Here is an 18,098-nt window from a genome sequence, read left to right on the forward strand (position 1 = left end):
TCTTCTTCAGTCTGTAGGAAATTCAAGGGAAACCTTTACACCCACAGATTGGTGACTGTTTGGAACCCATCACCACAGGGAGAGTGAGAGGTGAACAGTAGGGAAGGATTTAAAAGGACCATTATAGAACAGAAAGACTGACAGGGACCAGCTGGGCGGAGTTGACTCTCAACTGTACACTGGGTGTGTTGTAGATTCACTAAGTGCTTGAGACAACATGTAAAATAGAACAGGTTTATTTGTCACAGATTCAGAATATTAAACACCAGTCCCATAAAATGTGAACAATAGCAGAAAAAACTCCTCTCTGCCCAGTGACTGGGGTGCAGAACTGGGTGTGATGAGCAGCAGCAATAATTTCAGAGTTTGATATCAACAGTCATTTTTGAATTTGCTGCTGGATTCAGTAACTGTGATGGTTAAATATCCAGCATACGGTTTATTTAAACTTTTCCCCAGAGTTTCTGAAGTTGGATCAACGATGGAATCCCTTTCCACATTCAGAGTAGGTGAGCAGCCTCTCCGCATTGTGACTTGCTGGCTGTTCCTTCAGGTGAGGTGAGTCACTGAATCCCTTCCCACAGTCTGAGCAGACAAATGGCTACTCTCCAGTGTGAACTCGCTGATGTATCTTCAGTTCAGATAACTGAGTGAATCCCCTCCCGCAGTCTGAACATATAAACCATCTCTCCTCAGTGTGAACTCGCTGGTGTGCCAGTAGGTTTGATAACTGAGTGAATCCCTTCCTGCAATCTGAGCATGTGAATGGTCTCTCCCCAGTGTGAACTCGCTGATGTACCTTCAATTGCGATGAATGAGTAAATCCTTTACCACATTCAGAGCAGATGAACGGTCTCTCCCCAGTGTGAACTCGCTGATGTACCTTTAGTTGAGATGAATGAGTGAATCCCTTCCCACAGTCTGAGCAGGTGAACGGCCTCTCCACAGTGTGAACTTGATAGTGCGCCACAAGGTTGCTTGACTGAGAAAATCCCTTCCCACATTCAGAGCAGGTGAACGGCCTCTCTCCAGTGTGAACTCGCAGGTGTTCCTTCAGGTCAGATGATCGGGTGAATTCCTTCCCACAGTCTGAACAGGTGAACGGCCTCTCCCCAGTGTGAACTCGTTGATGTACCTTCAATTGAGATGAATGATTGAATCCCTTCCCACATTCAGAGCAGGTGAACGGCCTCTCTGCAGTATGAACTTGATAGTGTGCCACAAGATTGCATGATCGACTGAATCCCTTCCCACATTCAGAGCAGGTGAATGGTTTCTCCCCAGTGTGAATTCGCAGGTGCCTTAGTAAGTTAGATAACTGTGTGAATCCCTTCCCACACTCTGAACAGGTAAATGGCCTCTCCCCAGTGTGAACTCGCTGATGTACCTTCAATTGAGATGACTGAGTGAATCCCTTTCCACATTCAGAGCAGGTGAATGGTCTCTCCCCAGTGTGAACTCGCTGATGTTCCTTCAGGTGAGATGAGTGACTGAATCCCTTCCCACAATGAGGACATGTGAATGGTTTCTCCCCAGTGTGAACTCGCTGGTGTGCCTGTAGGTTAGATAACTCAGTGAATCGCTTCCCACAGTCTGAGCAGGTGAATGGCTTCTCCCCACTGTGAACTCTCTGATGTGCCTTCAATTGAGATGATCGATTGAATCCCTTCCCACAGTCTGTGCAGATGAATGGCCTTTCCCCAGTGTGAACTCGTTGATGTACCTTTAATTGAGATGATTGATTGAATCCCTTCCCACAGTCTGAGCAGGTAAATGGCATCTCCCCAGTGTGAACAAGCTGGAGTGTCTATAAGGATAACTGAGTGAATCCCACAGTCTGAGCTGGTGTACTCTGTTGTGTGTACTCACTGGTGTGTCTGTGGATGGGATGAGTGTGAATCACTTCCCACAACCTGAACAGATGAACAACCTCCCTACATTGAAAGCTTGCTCATGCGTCAACAGATCAGATTACGGAGTAAATGTCTTCCCACACATGAAACAGTTGAACAGTCTCTATTCCTGAAGAACTCACTGATGTGCCTTCAGGTTGGCTGAGAGAGTGAATCTCTTCCAAAACAGACGGAGCAAGTGAACGGCTTGTTACTGCTGCAAATTTGCTGTCGTATCATCAGCTTGGATGACAGAATGCATTTCTTCCCGCAGACAGATCAACAAGTGCTGGTGTGTTCCCAACACCCTGGTTCCAGTGGACTCACTGAGTTCAAACCGAAAACTTCATTTCAGACACAAAGCACATTTCCAGCTGGGATGAGACACTTCTTCATCTCCTAGGATCAACAACAGAAATACCAGTGTTACAAAGGAAATATCTGGTCACTCCTTACGGTTCATTTTGGTAGGTCAAATATGATGGCAGAATATAGTATTAATGGCAAGACTCTTGGCAGTGTGGAGGATCAAAGGGATCTTGGGGTCCAAGTCCATAGGACGCTCAAAGCAGCTGCGCAGGTTGACTGTGTGATTAAGAAGGCATATGGCGTACTGGCCTTCATCAATCGTGGAATTAAATTTAGGAGCCAAGAGGTAATGCTGCAGCTATATAAGGACCCTGGTCAGACCCCACTTGAGGAGTACTGTGCTCAGCTATGGTCGCCTCACTACAGGAAGGATGTGGAAACCATAGAAAGGGTGCAGAGGAGATTTACAAAGATGTTGCCTGGATTGAGGAACATGCCTTATGAAAACAGGTTGAGTGAACTCGCACAAAATACTGGTGGAACGCAGCAGGCCAGGCAGCATCTATAGGAAGAAGCACTGTCGACGTTTCGGGCCAAGACCCTTCGTCAGGACTAACTGAAAGAAAAGATAGTAAGAGATTTGAAAGTAGGAGGAGGAGGGGGAAATCTGAAATGATAGGAGAAGACAGGAGGGGGTGGGTGAAGCTAAGAGCTGGAAAGGTGATTGGCAAAAGGGATTCAGAGCTGGAGAAGGGAAAGGATTATGGGACGGGAGGCCTAGGGAGAAAGAAAGGGGGAGGGGAGCACCAGAGGGAGATGGAGAACAGGCAAAGAGTGATGAGCAGAGAGAGGAAAAAAAGGGGGCAGGAAATAAATAAATCAGGGATGGGGTAAAAAGGGGAGGAGGGGTATTAACAGAAGTTAGAGAAATCAATGTTCATGCCATCAGGTTCGAGGCTACCCAGACGGAATATAAGGCGGTGTTCCTCCAACCTGAGTGTGGCTTCATCTTGACAGTAGAGGAGGCCATGGATAGACATATCAGAATGGGAATGGGACGTGGAATTAAAATGTGTGGCCACTGGGAGATCCTGCTTTCTCTGGCAGACAGAGCATAGGTGTTCAGTGAAACAGTCTCACCAATATATAAAAGACCACTCCGGAAGCACCGGATGCAGTATACCACACCAGCCGACTCACAGGTGAAGTGTCGCCTCACCTGGAAGGACTGTCTGGGGCCCTGAATGGTGGTGAGGGAGGAAGTGTAAGTACAGGTGTAGCACTTGTTCCACTTACAAGGATAAGTGCCAGGAGGGAGATCGGTTGGAAGGGATGGGGGGGGATGAATGGACAAGGGAGTCGCGTAGAGAGTGATCCCGTGGAAAGCAGAAAGAGGGGGGAGGGGAAGATGTGCTTGGTAGTGGGATCCCATTGGAGGTGGTGGAAGTTATGGAGAATGTTATGTTGGACCCGGAGGCTGGTGGGGTGGTAGGTGATGAGAATGTGGAGAGTGTAAGGGGTACATGTAAAAGGGGGGACAAGAGGTAAGTGTAGCAAAATATGTAGACAGGATCAGGGAGAGAATACGTCATTGGGGAAGTGTAGGAGGACAGAGAACAGGTAACTAAAATAGAATGCCAGACAGGACATGGCAACCACAAGGAAAGGGGAACATTGTCACCACAAGACAGTGTTTGGCAAAGTATCTGAGCTATATACCTATTTCAAGTGTTTTGCTTGCGTCTATACTTATTCCAAGTACTTCACTTGCGTCTATGCTCATTCCGAGTATTTTGCGTGCTTAACTATGCAATAGCCAATCAATCGATGAATTTGAATCAGTAACCATATTTGCGAATGTATTACCCCGCTTTTGGGTACAAGTATGACCTTTGTAAACTGACAAATTGGGAGTTGGCTACCTTACGCCCGAAGTGCGTGTGGCTGCGAACTCCTCTCTGAATAAAAATCGCTTCAGAGGTAATTTCTTGTCTCTGGTGTTTTTCCTCAACTGAGCAGGTTAATAATTTCAGTTGAACAATTTTGTGAGCCAGCCAGGAGCCAAACGGCTGGCAGTTCAGGATCCAGTGTAAGAGATCAGCGGGCAGGTACGAGCGGGTTGAGACTGAAGGGCCCTCCGAGAGATTTTTCTCGGTTTCTATCTCCCTCTCTGACTCCCCGTTCCGACCTCTTCAGCTCCGGCTGACCATCCTACGGCTTCCACGGACAAAACGGAGAACCTCAGTTGGGAGACACGGATAACAGGTAAGAACTGCATAGAGTTTGGGGTTCGAGTCCCCTGGTTGAAGAAGTTGGGGTTAGAGGCCCTGCATTGAGTTTGGGGTTCGAGTCCCCTGGTATAGGAAGCGGGGTTAGAGTCCCTGCGTGGGGTTTGGGGTTGGAAGCTCCAGAGCAATACATATTTAATTTGATTAAGGTCTGGTTCCAACATCTAACTGAAACCGCATCCTGCCTTAGACTGGTTGTTAAGAGCAGAAATCTGCCACGCGAAGGTCAGGAAACTGAAGTGGATGCGAGTGTAAGTTACCAAAATGAGCCAGACTCTAGATAAATCAGGACCAAATACACCATTATGGAAAATGTGTAAAGAATTCCCTGAAAATGAGACAGATTTACGGAGACTGAGCGCGCGGATGAATAAGAAGTTGGGGAATGAATTTTGGCCATTAGGGGGAACCTGGGATCTTGAGAAGTGTAAGCGAGCAGAGGGACAGGTGTGGCAACAGAATGTCTCACAGAAATGGAAAGATCTAATTATGCGTTGGTATACCATGGCCAGTAGACTTAATGAGCACTCCCGCCAGACCTCCTGGGAGGTGAATGCAAAAAATAGAAAGATACCCATCAATGATAGTGACGGAAAACCCAGGAGCTGGCCAGTACTGAAGGCCTTATGTGAAATCTATGATGAGCAGCGTAGGATTGATGATCATAATGTAAAACTTGGTGATAAAAGGCCAGCACCGGATATGACTGGGCTGCAGACCCTATTTGACCCTAATGAGGACACTGAGGACCCTATTTGACCCTAATGAGGACACTGAGGAAGAGGAGCAGCAGCAGGTCCCTTTGCCTGCGGGGGCTGCGAATCCCATCCCGCCTGTACCTTCGGAACATTTCGCTCCCCATGCCCTTGACCCATGATCGTTCCCCCCCCCCCATGCACTCCCGACCCCAAGTCCACGGTTCATCGACCCCATTGCAGCCCGTACCCGAAGCTAAAACCAGGAAAGGGGACACACAAGTTACTAAACCTGCGACCCCTAAGAACCGCATGGCTCATAAATGGACTACAAGACGGAACCTCTACGTGGGTGACAGCCCACTGATAGACCCCCAAGGGGATGAGTTTGACCCTGACTCGGACCTTACCACCTCCAGTGATGATACTGACCCCAAGGATAATCCTGACGCAACCCTTGCTCGAAAGTACCCTGATTGGCCCTACCCCACCAAATATCCGGGTAGATCCAAGCCACCCCCCCCCCCAACAGATGCCAATGCGAGAGGTCCTTAACCCTCATCACAATCCAGCCCAGGCTGAGGATGCTGTGCAAAATCCCTTGACGGTTTCTGTGTATACCCCCTGGAAGCCCAATGAAATGCCGGTAGTGATGCAGGGCGCTCCGGACAGAAAGCAGAAACCGGAGGAGTTTATTGAATATTTGCTGAGTACTATTAAGATCTACAGGACGACCCCAAGGGATCTTTTTAGTTTATGTTGTATGGCCCTCACCACTACTGAGGCAGAACAATGGGGGATAATGGCCCATTAGAAACCTGGGAGGATTTGGTACGGGAGGTCCCCAGTGAAAGGGAGCAAATGGAACGCATCCGCTGAGCTCTCCGAAGGGTTCTGCAACAACCTTTAGATCTCACTAGGGTGATGGAGACCCGCCCGAAAAAGGAAGAGGACGGTCCTGACTTTTTTGACCGTTTCTGCTCCACTTATGCAGTGGATGTGGCATTTAACACTGGACAGCCCTCCCCACACTTCAATGCCATCCTTATCCAGTGCCTCCCAGACGAGGTCTCGAAGGCCATAAAGACCCATACCTTAGACTGGGCTGACAAGACCAGAAGCCAGATGCGGCACCTGGTAACCCATTTCTGGGCACAGGACAAATCTGCGCCGACTCTTGTTAAGCGAGAAATGATACAGCGCCCTCCCCGTGCTAACAGGGGAACAGGGTATCCGATGGAATCTGAGGTGTGTACCTGGGGGTGGGTAGATGACTATGGAAATGGGTATTACGAACATCCAAATGGACCATATGGACCTGCCCGTCGACCCTCTCCCAGGGGTCCCCAGCGCTTGCCCAACAGAATGCCGCTGCCAACAGATTACTGTTTCACTTGCGGCAAGAGGGGCCATTGGCGGCGCTATTGCCCCCGAAGGACCGACCCCTGCCCTCCTCGCTTCCCTGTGCTGGCACCCTGGGATAGGGGTCAACCTGGACCCCCGCGGAATAGGCCCCCTTATACAACCGCCAACCCCTTCCAACAATGACGGGAGGCGGGCGAATGGGACTCTCAAGGCCATCCACGCAACCTGCCGGTCCTCTCTCTGTCTGCAGAGGATGAGCCAATTTTTCACCTCTGGGTCCATTCCGTATGCATACCCTTCCTCCTTGATTCCGGGGCCACCACGTCCACCCTGGACCGTGATATTTGCATTCCATATGCCTTCCCCCTTTCCAACTCCCGACTCCCCTTTTCGGGATTGTCAGCTCTGGTGCAGGAGTTCCAGATGACCAAAGAACTCCCCACTCGCTACAACCACCATGAGTCCCTTATCAGATTTGCGGTGACCCCCAATTTGGGCGTCAACCTGGCAGGAAGGGACATACTCTGTCGTTTCCATCTCACCGTCACCTGCACCAGTGATGGTCTCACCCTGACCGAACCTCTTACCCATTGGGTGTTCTGGCAATGGTGGGCGTTGGACCTCGCCCACCTCCCCTCCTGCTCACCAGTTGCCCTTGAGCCCCCATACACTCCCCATGTGACCCTTGCATACGACTCTTCAGGATGCTCAGAGGTCTTGGCAGCCTTATTCGTCCCACACTTGGGAATTGAATTCCCAATTTCAGTCTTTGCCATTGTGACTGTGGAGGCAGGCGTAGTCCTAGCCGCCCATGTCCCCGACTTCCTGTGGTAACAATCCCCTGGAATAAGCCCCCATATAACCCTCCGCATAAACGAGGGTCATGCAGCTAAGGAATTGGACCCCGCCGTCTTTAGGGTGCTGCAGCAGGCAGACCCTTCCCTGACGGGAAACCCGCAGGAAGTGGATAGTGGTAGTATTCTTTTCTTCGACAAGCAATGTGACACCTCAGGGACCCTGCACCACCATCAGCCTCCGACTGACCCCTGCTGCGAACCCCCCACTGAGATCTGGGCAACCTCCAAGACCAACGTAGGCCTTACCCCAGTAGCCCCTGTCCAGATATAGGTAAAGCTCAACTCACGACTACCTCGGATCCCGCAGTACCCTCGCAAAGCAGAAGCCGTTCAGGGTGTCCACCCACTTATTACCTCCTTAGAACAGGGCGTCCTGGTCCCCTGCCTTTCGCCCTGTAATACCCTGATCTTAGCAGTGCCAAAGCCCGGACGCCCCGAGTGGCGCCTGGTGCAAGATTTAAGGGCAATTAATGACATAATCCCTCCCCTGCATGCCGCCGTCCCCAACCCTGCAACCATTCTGGGCCAGATACCCGCCACTGCACGATGGTTCACCATTACAACACGCCTTCTTCTCCATACCCCTACATGAGGATTCGCGCTGCTTATTCGCCTTCACCTTCCAGGATCGCCAATACACCTGGATCCGACTTCCCCAGGGCTTTAGGGACTCCCCCACTATTTTCTCGCAGACCCTTTGTGGCCAACTGAACCTCACCTTCCCCAAAAACTCAGCGCTCGTCCAGTACGTTGATGACCTGCTTTTGGCTAGTGACACTCATGATGCCTGTGAGGAGGACACGAACTAGCTCCTCCACGCCCTACATTCCCTGGGATACGTGATTCCTCTGACAAAGGTGAAACAAACTCAGACACAGGTGAAGTTTTTAAGTGTCCTGCTTAGTGCTGCAGATCGAGCACTTACGGTTGACAGAACTCGACCCATAACCCAGACACCCCCTCCACAGACTCCAAAGCAAATGCATAAATTCCTTGGGCTAGTGAACTTTTACAGGCAGTGGATCCCTAACGCTGCATGCCTGACTAAGCTGCTCACCCCTTTAGCCTCTCCAAAGGCCCCCCTCCCTTGATAATGGACAAGCACCAATCGGCCGCTTTTAACTCTCTCAAGGCCTCCCTTTCTGCTTCACCTGCACTGGGTCGGCCACTGTATGACAGGCCTTTGCAGCTCTACGTTTCCATTGTCGATTCATGTGCAACAGCTATTCTCACCCAGACACATGGGGACCAGCGGCGTCCGGTTGCCTATTATTCAGCACCGCTGGACCCGGTAGCCCAGGGATACCGCCCATGCACTCAAATTCTTCCTGCCATTTATCTTATGGTCACCGCAGCATCCAACTTAACCCTACATTAACCAGTGATGGTCTACTCTTCCTATGCGTTAACTGCTCTTCTAACCACGCACCAAACTCAACATCTCACTCAGGCGAGACTCAGCCGCTATGAGATTGCTCTTATCCATAATCCGTTGCTGACGTTTGCCTATTGTACCACACTTAACCCTGCTACCTTTGTGGATCACCCACCCGACCTTCTATCCGAGCCTCCCCACTCCTGCGTAGAGCGAAACCACTTCCTCATTTCTCCGCGACCAGACCTCCAGGACATTGAGTTTGACAATCCGGACCTGATACTTTTTGTGGACGGCTCGTCCTCTGTCTCCCCGGACGGTGTCTGGCAATCAGGTTATGCCATTGTGACCCCACACATCACCCTGGAGGCAGCAGCCTTCCACCCACCAGCCTCGGCCCAACAGGCTGAGCTTTTCGCCTTCACTCGCGCATGTATCCTCGCCTCAGGTCAGACAGCCCATATTTACACGGATTCATGCTATGCATTTGGGGTCACTCACGATTTTGGCACACTATGGGCGCAGTGGGGCTTCCAAACGTCGGCTGGCAAAAGCATTGCCAACTACATTGCTACATTGACAATTTGCTCAAAGCCATCCAGCTCCCCGGTAAGCTTGCTATTATAAAATATGCCGCCCACTTATCCGATGACTCTCCCGTTAGTAAAGGCAATGCCAGGGCAGACCTGGCAGCCAAGCGAGCCTCCTCCTCTAAAACAGTAACTGTGGATTCGGCCCCGCACCTTCTGCCTGCCAGCTGTTAGCCCAGGCATATCCAACATCGTGCTGGGAAGTGCGTGTGGCTGTGAACTCCTCTTTGAGCAGGTTAATAATTTCAGTTGAACAGCGAGGACAAGGGGAACCCTATCCCAAGTGGGGTGGCGGGCAGAGGTGTGGGAAATGGGAGAGATGCATTTGAGAGCAGAGTTGATGGTGCAGGAAGGGAAGCCCCTTTGTTTAAAAAAGGAAGACATCTCCTTCATCCTGGAATGAAAAACCTCATCCTGAGAGCAGAGACGGAGCAATTGCAAGAAGGGGATGGCATTTTTGCAAGAGACAGGTTGGGAAGAGGAATAGTCCAGGTAGCTGTGAGAGTCAGTATGCTTATAGTAGATATCAGTAGATAAGCTGTCTCCAGAGAGGGAGACGGAAAAATCAAGAAAGGGGAGGGATGTGTCGGAAATGAACCTGGTAAATTTGAGGGCAGGGTGAAAGTTGGAGGCAAAGTTAATGAAGTCAACGAGCTCAGCATGCGTGTAGGAGGCAGCACCAATGCAGTTGTCGATGTAGCAGGAAAAGAAGGGGACGGATACCCGTATAGGCTTGGAACATGGACTGTTCCACAAAGCCAACAAAAAGGCAGGCATAACTGGGACCCATGCAGGTGCCCATGGCTACACCCTTGGTTTGGAGCAAGTGGGAGGAGCCAAAGGAGAAATTACTGAGAGTGAGGACAAGTTCCGCCAGACGGAGGAAAATGGTGATAGAGAGGAACTGGTTAGGTCTGGAATCCAAAAAGAAGCAGAGAGCTTGAGACCTTCCTGGTGGGGGATGGAGGTATACAAGGACTGGACGTCCACAGTGAAAATAAGGCGGTGGGGGCCAGGGAACTTAAAATCATCTACGCTCTGTCCGCCAGAGAAAGCAGGATCTCCCAGTGGCCACACATTTTAATTCCACGTCCCATTCCCATTCTGATGTGTCTATCCACGGCCTCCTCTACTGTTAAGATGAAGCCACACTCAGGTTGGAGCAACAACACCTTATATTCCGTCTGGGTAGCCTCCAACCTGATGGCATGAACATTGATTTCTCTAACTTCCATTAATGCCCCTCCTCCCCTTTTTACCCCATCCCTCATTTATTTATCCCCCCCCTTTTTCCCACAATAGACAATAGGTGCAGAAGTAGACCATTCGGCCCTTCGAGCCTGCACCGCCATTTTGAGATCATGGCTGATCATCTACTATCAATACCCGGTTCCTGCCGTCCCCATATCCCTTGATTCCCCTATCCATACGATACCTATCTAGCTCCTTCTTGAAAGCATCCAGAGAATTGGCCTCCACTGCATTCCAAGGCAGTGCATTCCAGACCCCCACAACTCTCTGGGAGAAGAAGTTTTTCCTTAACTCTGTCCTAAATGACCTACCCCTTATTCTCAAACCATGCCCTCTGGTACTGGACTCTCCCAGCATCTGGAACATACTTCCTGCCTCTATCTTGTCCAATCCCTTAATAATCTTACATGTTGCAATCAGATCCCCTCTCAATCTCCTTAATTCCAGCGTGTACAAGCCCAGTCTCTCTAACCTCTCTGCGTAAGACAGTCCTGACATCCCAGGAATTAATCTTGTGAATCTATGCTGCACTTCCTCTACAGCCGGGATGTCCTTCCTTAACCCTGGAGACCAGAACTGTACACAATATTCCAGGTGTGGTCTCACCAGGGCCCTGTACAAATGCAAGAGGATTTCCTTGCTCTTGTACTCAATTCCCTTTGTACAGGGAATTTTCTCTCTCTCTCTGCCCATCACTCTGCCTGTTCTCCATCTACCTCTGGCACTCCCCCTCCCCCTTTCTTTCACCCTGGGCCTCCCATCCCATGATCCTTTCCCTTCTCCAGCTTGGTATCACTTTCGCTAATCACCTTTCCAGCTCTTAGTTTCACCCCACCCCCTCCTGACTTCTTCTATCAATTCAGATTTCCCCCTCCCGCTCCTACTTTCAAATCTCTTACTACTTTTCTTTCAACAAGTCCTGATGAAGGGTCTTGGCCCAAAATGTCGACAGTGCTTCTTCCTATAGATGCTGCCTGGCCTGCTGCGTTCCACCAGCAATTTGTGTGTTGCTTGAATTTCCAGCATTTGCAGATTTCCTCATGTTTGAGTGTACCCGGCCTTTTCTCCTTGGAGCGACGGAGGATGAGAGGTGACCTGATAGAGGTGTATATGCCAATGAATTTGAAGGGGAGGGCATTTATCTTTCCCATTGGATTGTGGCACCTTTGTGATGTGAAAGCTGCAAGTCACTTGTTACCCAGGAGAAAGGTGCTTGATATCATTATGTACCACTGCTTGGAGTGGTTTAAACTAATATGGCAGAGGGATAGGAACCAGTATGATAGAGTGTTCACTAGAATTTAGAAGAATGCGGGGGATCTCATTAAAACCTACTGAATATTGAAAGGACTAGATAGGGTGGATGTGAAGAGGATGTTCCTTTGGTGGGGGTATCGAGAACCAGGGGGCACAGCCTCAGAATTGAGGGGCAACATTGTAGAACAGAGGGAAGGAGGAATTTTTCTAACCAAAGGGTAGTGAATCCGTGGAATGCTCTGCCAGACTCTGGTGGAGGCCATGTCCGTGAGTATATTTTAAGATGGAAGTTGGTAGTCTGGATCGGTGAAGGCATCAAAGGATGTGGCAAGAAGGGAGATGTATGGGGTTGAGTGGGATCCAGGATCAGCCATGATGGAACAAACTCAATGGGCTGAATGATCTAATTCTGTTCCTATCTAGTCCTCCCAAATGCTCCTCATTTTACAACTCCTCATCCAGCAATTTACCTACAACTGATGTGAGACTCACTTGCATATAGTTTCCAGTATTTTCCCTTGATCCCTTATTAGCCACTCACCAGTCCTCCGGGACCTCGCTTGTGGCTAGAGAGGACACAAAGATACCGGTCAAGGGCCCAGCAATCTCCCTTCTTGGCTCTTTCCGTAATACCCATTTTAAGACAATGCTTTATTATATTAATTCAGTTATGCTGTTGGGTACTTCATTTTCTACAGATTTTCTCAAAATGCATTCCTTTAATTATACAATCAAGTAATTAAGTTGATTGATAAGTTAGGCTTGTTGAATTAGCCAATAGGATCTTGTTAATATTTAGCCAATCACTAACATTTGGCCAATAAAATGGCCCACAACATTCTACAAGGATTGTGGGTAGCCATTTTCTAGAGAGAGCTAAAAGGAGAGAGATGAAAGAATGGAGATGGAGGACAAACATGAGTGAAGAACATGGTGAAATGCTCACAGAACACATTTGGAAGGACCGATACTGCTGTTGTAAAATCCTCATGCAGGCTATGGTTTCAGAGAACATACACATAACTTTTAATTAGCTGGTTATCACATGACCTTGGAGAATGTTTGACACCTTGTCCTTGGCATGGATATTTATTGATGTTTCGCTTGGACTGTGTTTTCAGACAGAATTGTTCAATACCACAAGTAAAAGAAGTGAATTAAACCAGATTGATTACGTAGCAATGAGCTCCAACACACTATGGGCTAATCACCACACGTGTAATGGGCCCTTTATTTTGTTTGTGATAGTTTAGAATATTTTGTCAATACAATTTTAATCAAAGTTAAGACTGGTAGAGTTTAATTATTGCTTCTTGGCAAACAGTAAATTTGCTTGGGGTATCAGTATTCATACAAATAACAGTCCTACTTTCCCTTACCCAAATTGTAGTTACCCTATGACGTGTTTATTTACTGGTGATGGTCATTTCATTGTTAATCCCCATGCATTGTAAGGTTATGTTACTGTTAGTTTGCTAACTCATTACATGCCTACAGTGAGAGGGTATGACTTTAATAACTGGGAGCAAATCCCATCAGGTTCTGGGGACTATTCACCTTAATACTCAATAGGAAGCCCAACACTTCCTCCTCCTCGACCTCTAAATGCCCTAACACATTTATACATTCAGCACTGATCTCCTGGTCCTCCATATCTTTTTCCTCGGTAAATACTGAAGCAAAGTACTGCCTTGGGATTCATCTTAATCTGACTTGCTAAGGACTTTTAATGGGAATGACCCTCCCGGTTGCCACTCACTTCAACTCTGCCTCTCATTCCCATCTAGGACTCCTCTACTGCCATGATGAGGCCAAACTCAGGTTGGAGAAGCAACACCTCATCTACCGTCTGGGTAGCCTCCAGCCTGGTGGTATGAACATTGAATTCTCCAATTTCTGGTAATTCCCTCTCCCTATCCCAGGTCCCACTCTGCCTCTCTCCTTTCAACTTTCTGCTTCTTTATCTCTACAGTTCTTTCATGCGTATCCCCTCCCCCTCCCCCCTTTATCTTTCCTCTGATTGGTTTTCCACCTGGCGCCTCTAGGCCCTATCCCCTCCCCTATCTCTATTACTGGGCTTCGGCCCTCTCTTCCCCCCCCCCCCCCAATTCCTGAAGGGTCTCAGCCCGAAATGTTGGCTACTCTTTTCTCACGGATGCTGCCTGACCTGCTGAGTTCTTCCAGCATTTTAATTCCATGTCCCATTCCCATTCTGATAGGTCTATCCATAGCCTCCTCTACTGTCAAGATGAATCCAAACTCAGGTTGGAGGAACAACACCTTATATACCGGCTGGGTAGCCTCCAACCTGATGGCATGAACATTGACTTCTCTAACTTCCGTTAATGCCCCTCCTCCCCTTCTTACCCCATCCCTGATATATTTAGTTGTTTGTTTTTTTTCTCTCTGCCCATCACTCTGCCTGTTCTTCATCTCCCTCTGGTGCTCCCCTCCCACCTTCTTTCTCCCGAGGCCTCCCATCCCATGATCCTTTCCCTTCTCCAGCTCTGTATCCCTTTTGCCAATCACCTTTCTGGCTCTCAGCTCCACCCCACCCCCTCTGGTCTTCTCCTATCATTTCGCATTTCCCCTCCCCTTCCTACTTTCAAATCTCTTACTAGCTTTCCTTTCAGTTAGTCCTGACGAAGGGTCTCGGCCCAAAACGTCGACAGTGCATCTCCTTATAGATGCTGCCAGGCCTGCTGTGTTCCACCAGCATTTTGTGTGTGTTGCTTGAATTTCCAGCATCTGCAGATTTCCTTGTGTTTACTCATCAATGAGGATGCCCATCTCCCAGGACATGCCCTCTTCTCATTGCTACCATCAGGAAGGAGTAACAGGAGCCTGAAGACACACTTTAGGAACAACTCCTTCCCTTCAGCCATCTGATTTCTGAATGGACACTGATCACACAAACACTACTTCAATACTTCTTTGCATGACATTCAATTTAACTATTTATATAGACAATTAAGCCATAAGCTATCTGAGCAGATTTGAGCAATTTGGCTCATTAAGACTGCTCTACCACTCCACCATGGCTGATCCATTCTTCCTATCAGCACCAATCTCCTGCCATCTCCCCATATCCCTTCATGGCATGATTAAGCAAGAACCTATCAAAGTCTGCCCTAAATATGCCCGAGGACATAGGCTCCACAGCTTACTGTGGCAACAAATTCCACAGTTGCCACTTTCTGGCTAAAGAAATTCCTCTACATCTCCATTCTAAAAGGATGCCCTTCTACTCTGAGGTTCTGTCCTGTGGTCTTAGACCACTCTATCAAGGCCTTTCAATATTCGATAGGCCTCAACCCATCATTCTTCTGAATTCCAGTAAGTACAGGCCCAGAGCTATCAAATGCTCTTTGTTTGTATGACAAGCCTTTCAAGCCTGAAATCATTTTCATCAACCTCCTTTGAACTCTCTCCAATGTCAGCACATCCTAAGGGGCACAAAACTACTCTCAATCCTCCAAGAAATGCCTCACCAGTGCTTAATAAGGACTCAACTTATTAAGAAATAAGTGCTTACATCACATTTGCCTTCCTCAACCTGCAAATTAACCTTTAGGGAATCCTACTCAAGGTCTCCCATCCCTTTACGCCTCAGATTTTTGAATTTTCTCTCCATTTAAAAAACTAGTCTACTCCTTTATTTCTTCTATCAAAGTGCATGACCACACATTTCCCGACACTGTATTCCATCTGCCACTTCTTTGCGTTCTCCTAATCTGTCCAAGTCCTTCTGTAGACTCTATACTTCCTCAAAAGTACCTTCAACTCCACCTAACTTACCATTGTCCGTAAACTTGGCCACAAAGCTACAAAATCCATCAGCCAGTTATTGACATATAACGTAAAAGAGTAGTGTGTCAACATAGACCCCAATGGAACACCACTCGTCACCAGCAGCCAACCAGAGAAGGTTTGCTCTTTGCCTTCTGCCAATCAGCCACTGCTTTATTCACACTAGTATCTTTCCTGGAATACCATGGGCTCTTACTGTTAAATCACCTTATGCATGGCACCTTGTCAAAGGCCCTTCTGGAAAAAAGGTCCACAACATCCATTGATACTCCCTTTTCTATCCTGCTTGTTATTTCTTCAAAGAATTTCAACAGCTTTCTCAGGCAAGATTTTCCTTTGAGGTCTTTATTCTTTGGAGCGTAGAAGGTGGAGAGGGGACTTGATAGAGGTATTTAAAATTATGAGAGGGATAGATAAGAGTTGACGTTGATAGGCTTTTTCCAGTGAGAGTAGGGGAGATTCAAACAAGATGACATGAGTTGAGAGTTAAGGGGCAAAAGTTTAGGGGTAACATGAGGGGTAATTTCTTTACTCGGAGAGTGGTAGCTGTGTGGAACGAGCTTCCAGTAGAAGTGGTAGAGGCAGGTTTGATATTGTCATTTAAAGTAAAATTGGATAGATATATGGACAGGAAAGGAATGGAGGGTTATGGGCTGAGTGCAGGTCGGTGGGACTAGGTGAGAGTAAGTGTTCGGCACGGACTAGAAGGGCCGAGATGGCCTGTTTCCGTGCTGTAATTGTTATATGGTTATATACAGCCCATTTTACCATGTGCCTTCAAGTATCCCAAAACCACATCCTTCACAATTCCAACATCTTCCCAACTAGAGGTCAGACTAACTGGCCTATAATTTCCTTTCTTCTGCCCATCTCCCTTCTTGCAGAGTAAAGTGACATTTCCAGTTTTGCATTCCTATGGAACCATGCCAGAATCAATTAGCTTTTGAAACATCATCATTACTCATGCCTCCACAATCTCTTCAGCCACCCCTTTCAGGAACCTGGGGTGGATACCACCTGTTCCAGATGATTTATCTGTTTTCAGATCTTTCAGTTTCCCAAGAACTTTCTCCCTAGTAATGGCAACTTCACACACTTCTGTCCCCTGACACTCTCAAACTTCGGACATGCTGCTAGTGTCTTCCACAGTAAAGACAGCTGCAAAATACTTATTCAGTTCACCGGCCATTTTCTGTTCCTTATTGCTCCAGCATCGTTTTCCAGCAGTCCAATACCTACTTTCGACTCTCTTTTACACTTTATGTATCTGAAGACATGTTTGGGATGATCTTTAATATTATTAGTTTGCTTATAGTAGTATTGTAATATTTTATCTTTTCTTTCGTAATGACTTTTTAGTTGCCCTCTGTTAGTTATTAAAAGCTGCCGAATCCTCTAACTTACCACTAATGTTTAATCAATGATATGACATCGCTTTGGCTTTTATGTTGGTTCTAAATTCTTTTGTCAGCCAACCGTGCTGACAAAAGAACTGTGTCTTTAGAATACTCCTTCTACACCTACTGTAATTTATTTTTTATATTATTATTGCATTGTACTACTGCCACAAAAACAACAAAATTTCACGACATACGCCGTTGATACTAAAGCTGATTCTGAACGAGAGCCGACTGGGCATCACCGTCCCCGGAATACGCGTGCGCCTTGGAAATGGCGCCAGGTCCTCCCCTCATCAGCACAAAAATCGCCGGAGCCTGGGTACAGATCGCGGGACTGGGAGAGAGGGAAAAGACCTGGAATATCGTGGGGTGCGGGGCCACGGTGTCTGAAGCTCGCAACAATTTCCCCTCAGTCACAGTACGGACGCCCCAAGCCCCGCTCCTACCTGCTGCAGATTCTGTCGTCTACTGTGTGCATGCGCGATTTCCGGGAACTATTTTGTGACCTTTCCGCATTTGATCGCTATATAACAGATTCTGAAACGCAGAGCTTTCTGGGTAATCCAGGTGCCATTAAAAGCAAGCACCAGTTCCTTGCTGCATGTCTCAAAAGGTCAAATTTTTATGCAGAAACCTCAGCAGCTACTATCACGCAGCACCTACAAACAAGCTGGATGAACACAGCAGGTCTGGCAGCATCGGTTAAAATGAGGAGTCAACGTTTCGGGCCGAGACCCTTCGTCAGGACTAAAGAAGGAGGGGGCAGAGGCCCTATAAAGAAGGTGGAGGAGGGTGGAATGTCCCAGGTGAAAAACCAATCAGAGGAAGGATCAAGGGGTGGGGGAGGGGAAGCAGAGAGGGGATTGGCAGGAAAGGTGAAGAAGGAGTCTAAGGGGAAAGCACTATGGGTAGTGGAAGAAAGCAGAATCATGAGAGAGGTGATAGGCAGCTAGAAGAGGAGACACAGTGAAAGTGGGATGGGGGAAGGGAGAGGGAGGGAATTACCAGA

General features: G+C 48.0%; 1 protein-coding gene across 1 annotated transcript; it reads right to left on the reverse strand.

Moving 5' to 3' along the window:
- Positions 1-220: 220 nt before the first annotated feature.
- LOC140719276 (uncharacterized) lies at positions 221-17,561 on the reverse strand. Its single transcript, XM_073033792.1, has 2 exons — positions 17,536-17,561; positions 221-2,291 (listed from the first exon to the last, which is right to left on the reverse strand). Exon 2 carries the CDS (start codon positions 1,778-1,780, stop codon positions 602-604), a length of 1,179 nt encoding a protein of 392 aa, XP_072889893.1. The 5' UTR covers positions 1,781-2,291; positions 17,536-17,561; the 3' UTR covers positions 221-601.
- Between the last annotated feature and the right edge of the window lie 537 nt (positions 17,562-18,098).

Source organism: Hemitrygon akajei, chromosome 31, assembly GCF_048418815.1.
Source record: "Hemitrygon akajei chromosome 31, sHemAka1.3, whole genome shotgun sequence".
In the NCBI taxonomy this organism is placed as follows: domain Eukaryota; kingdom Metazoa; phylum Chordata; class Chondrichthyes; order Myliobatiformes; family Dasyatidae; genus Hemitrygon; species Hemitrygon akajei.

What these genes read in the sequence shown, in the direction of transcription:
- LOC140719276 (XM_073033792.1), bottom strand. Translation starts at nt 1,780, where the DNA reads ATGCCATTTACCTGCTCAGACTGTGGGAAGGGATTCAATCAATCATCT.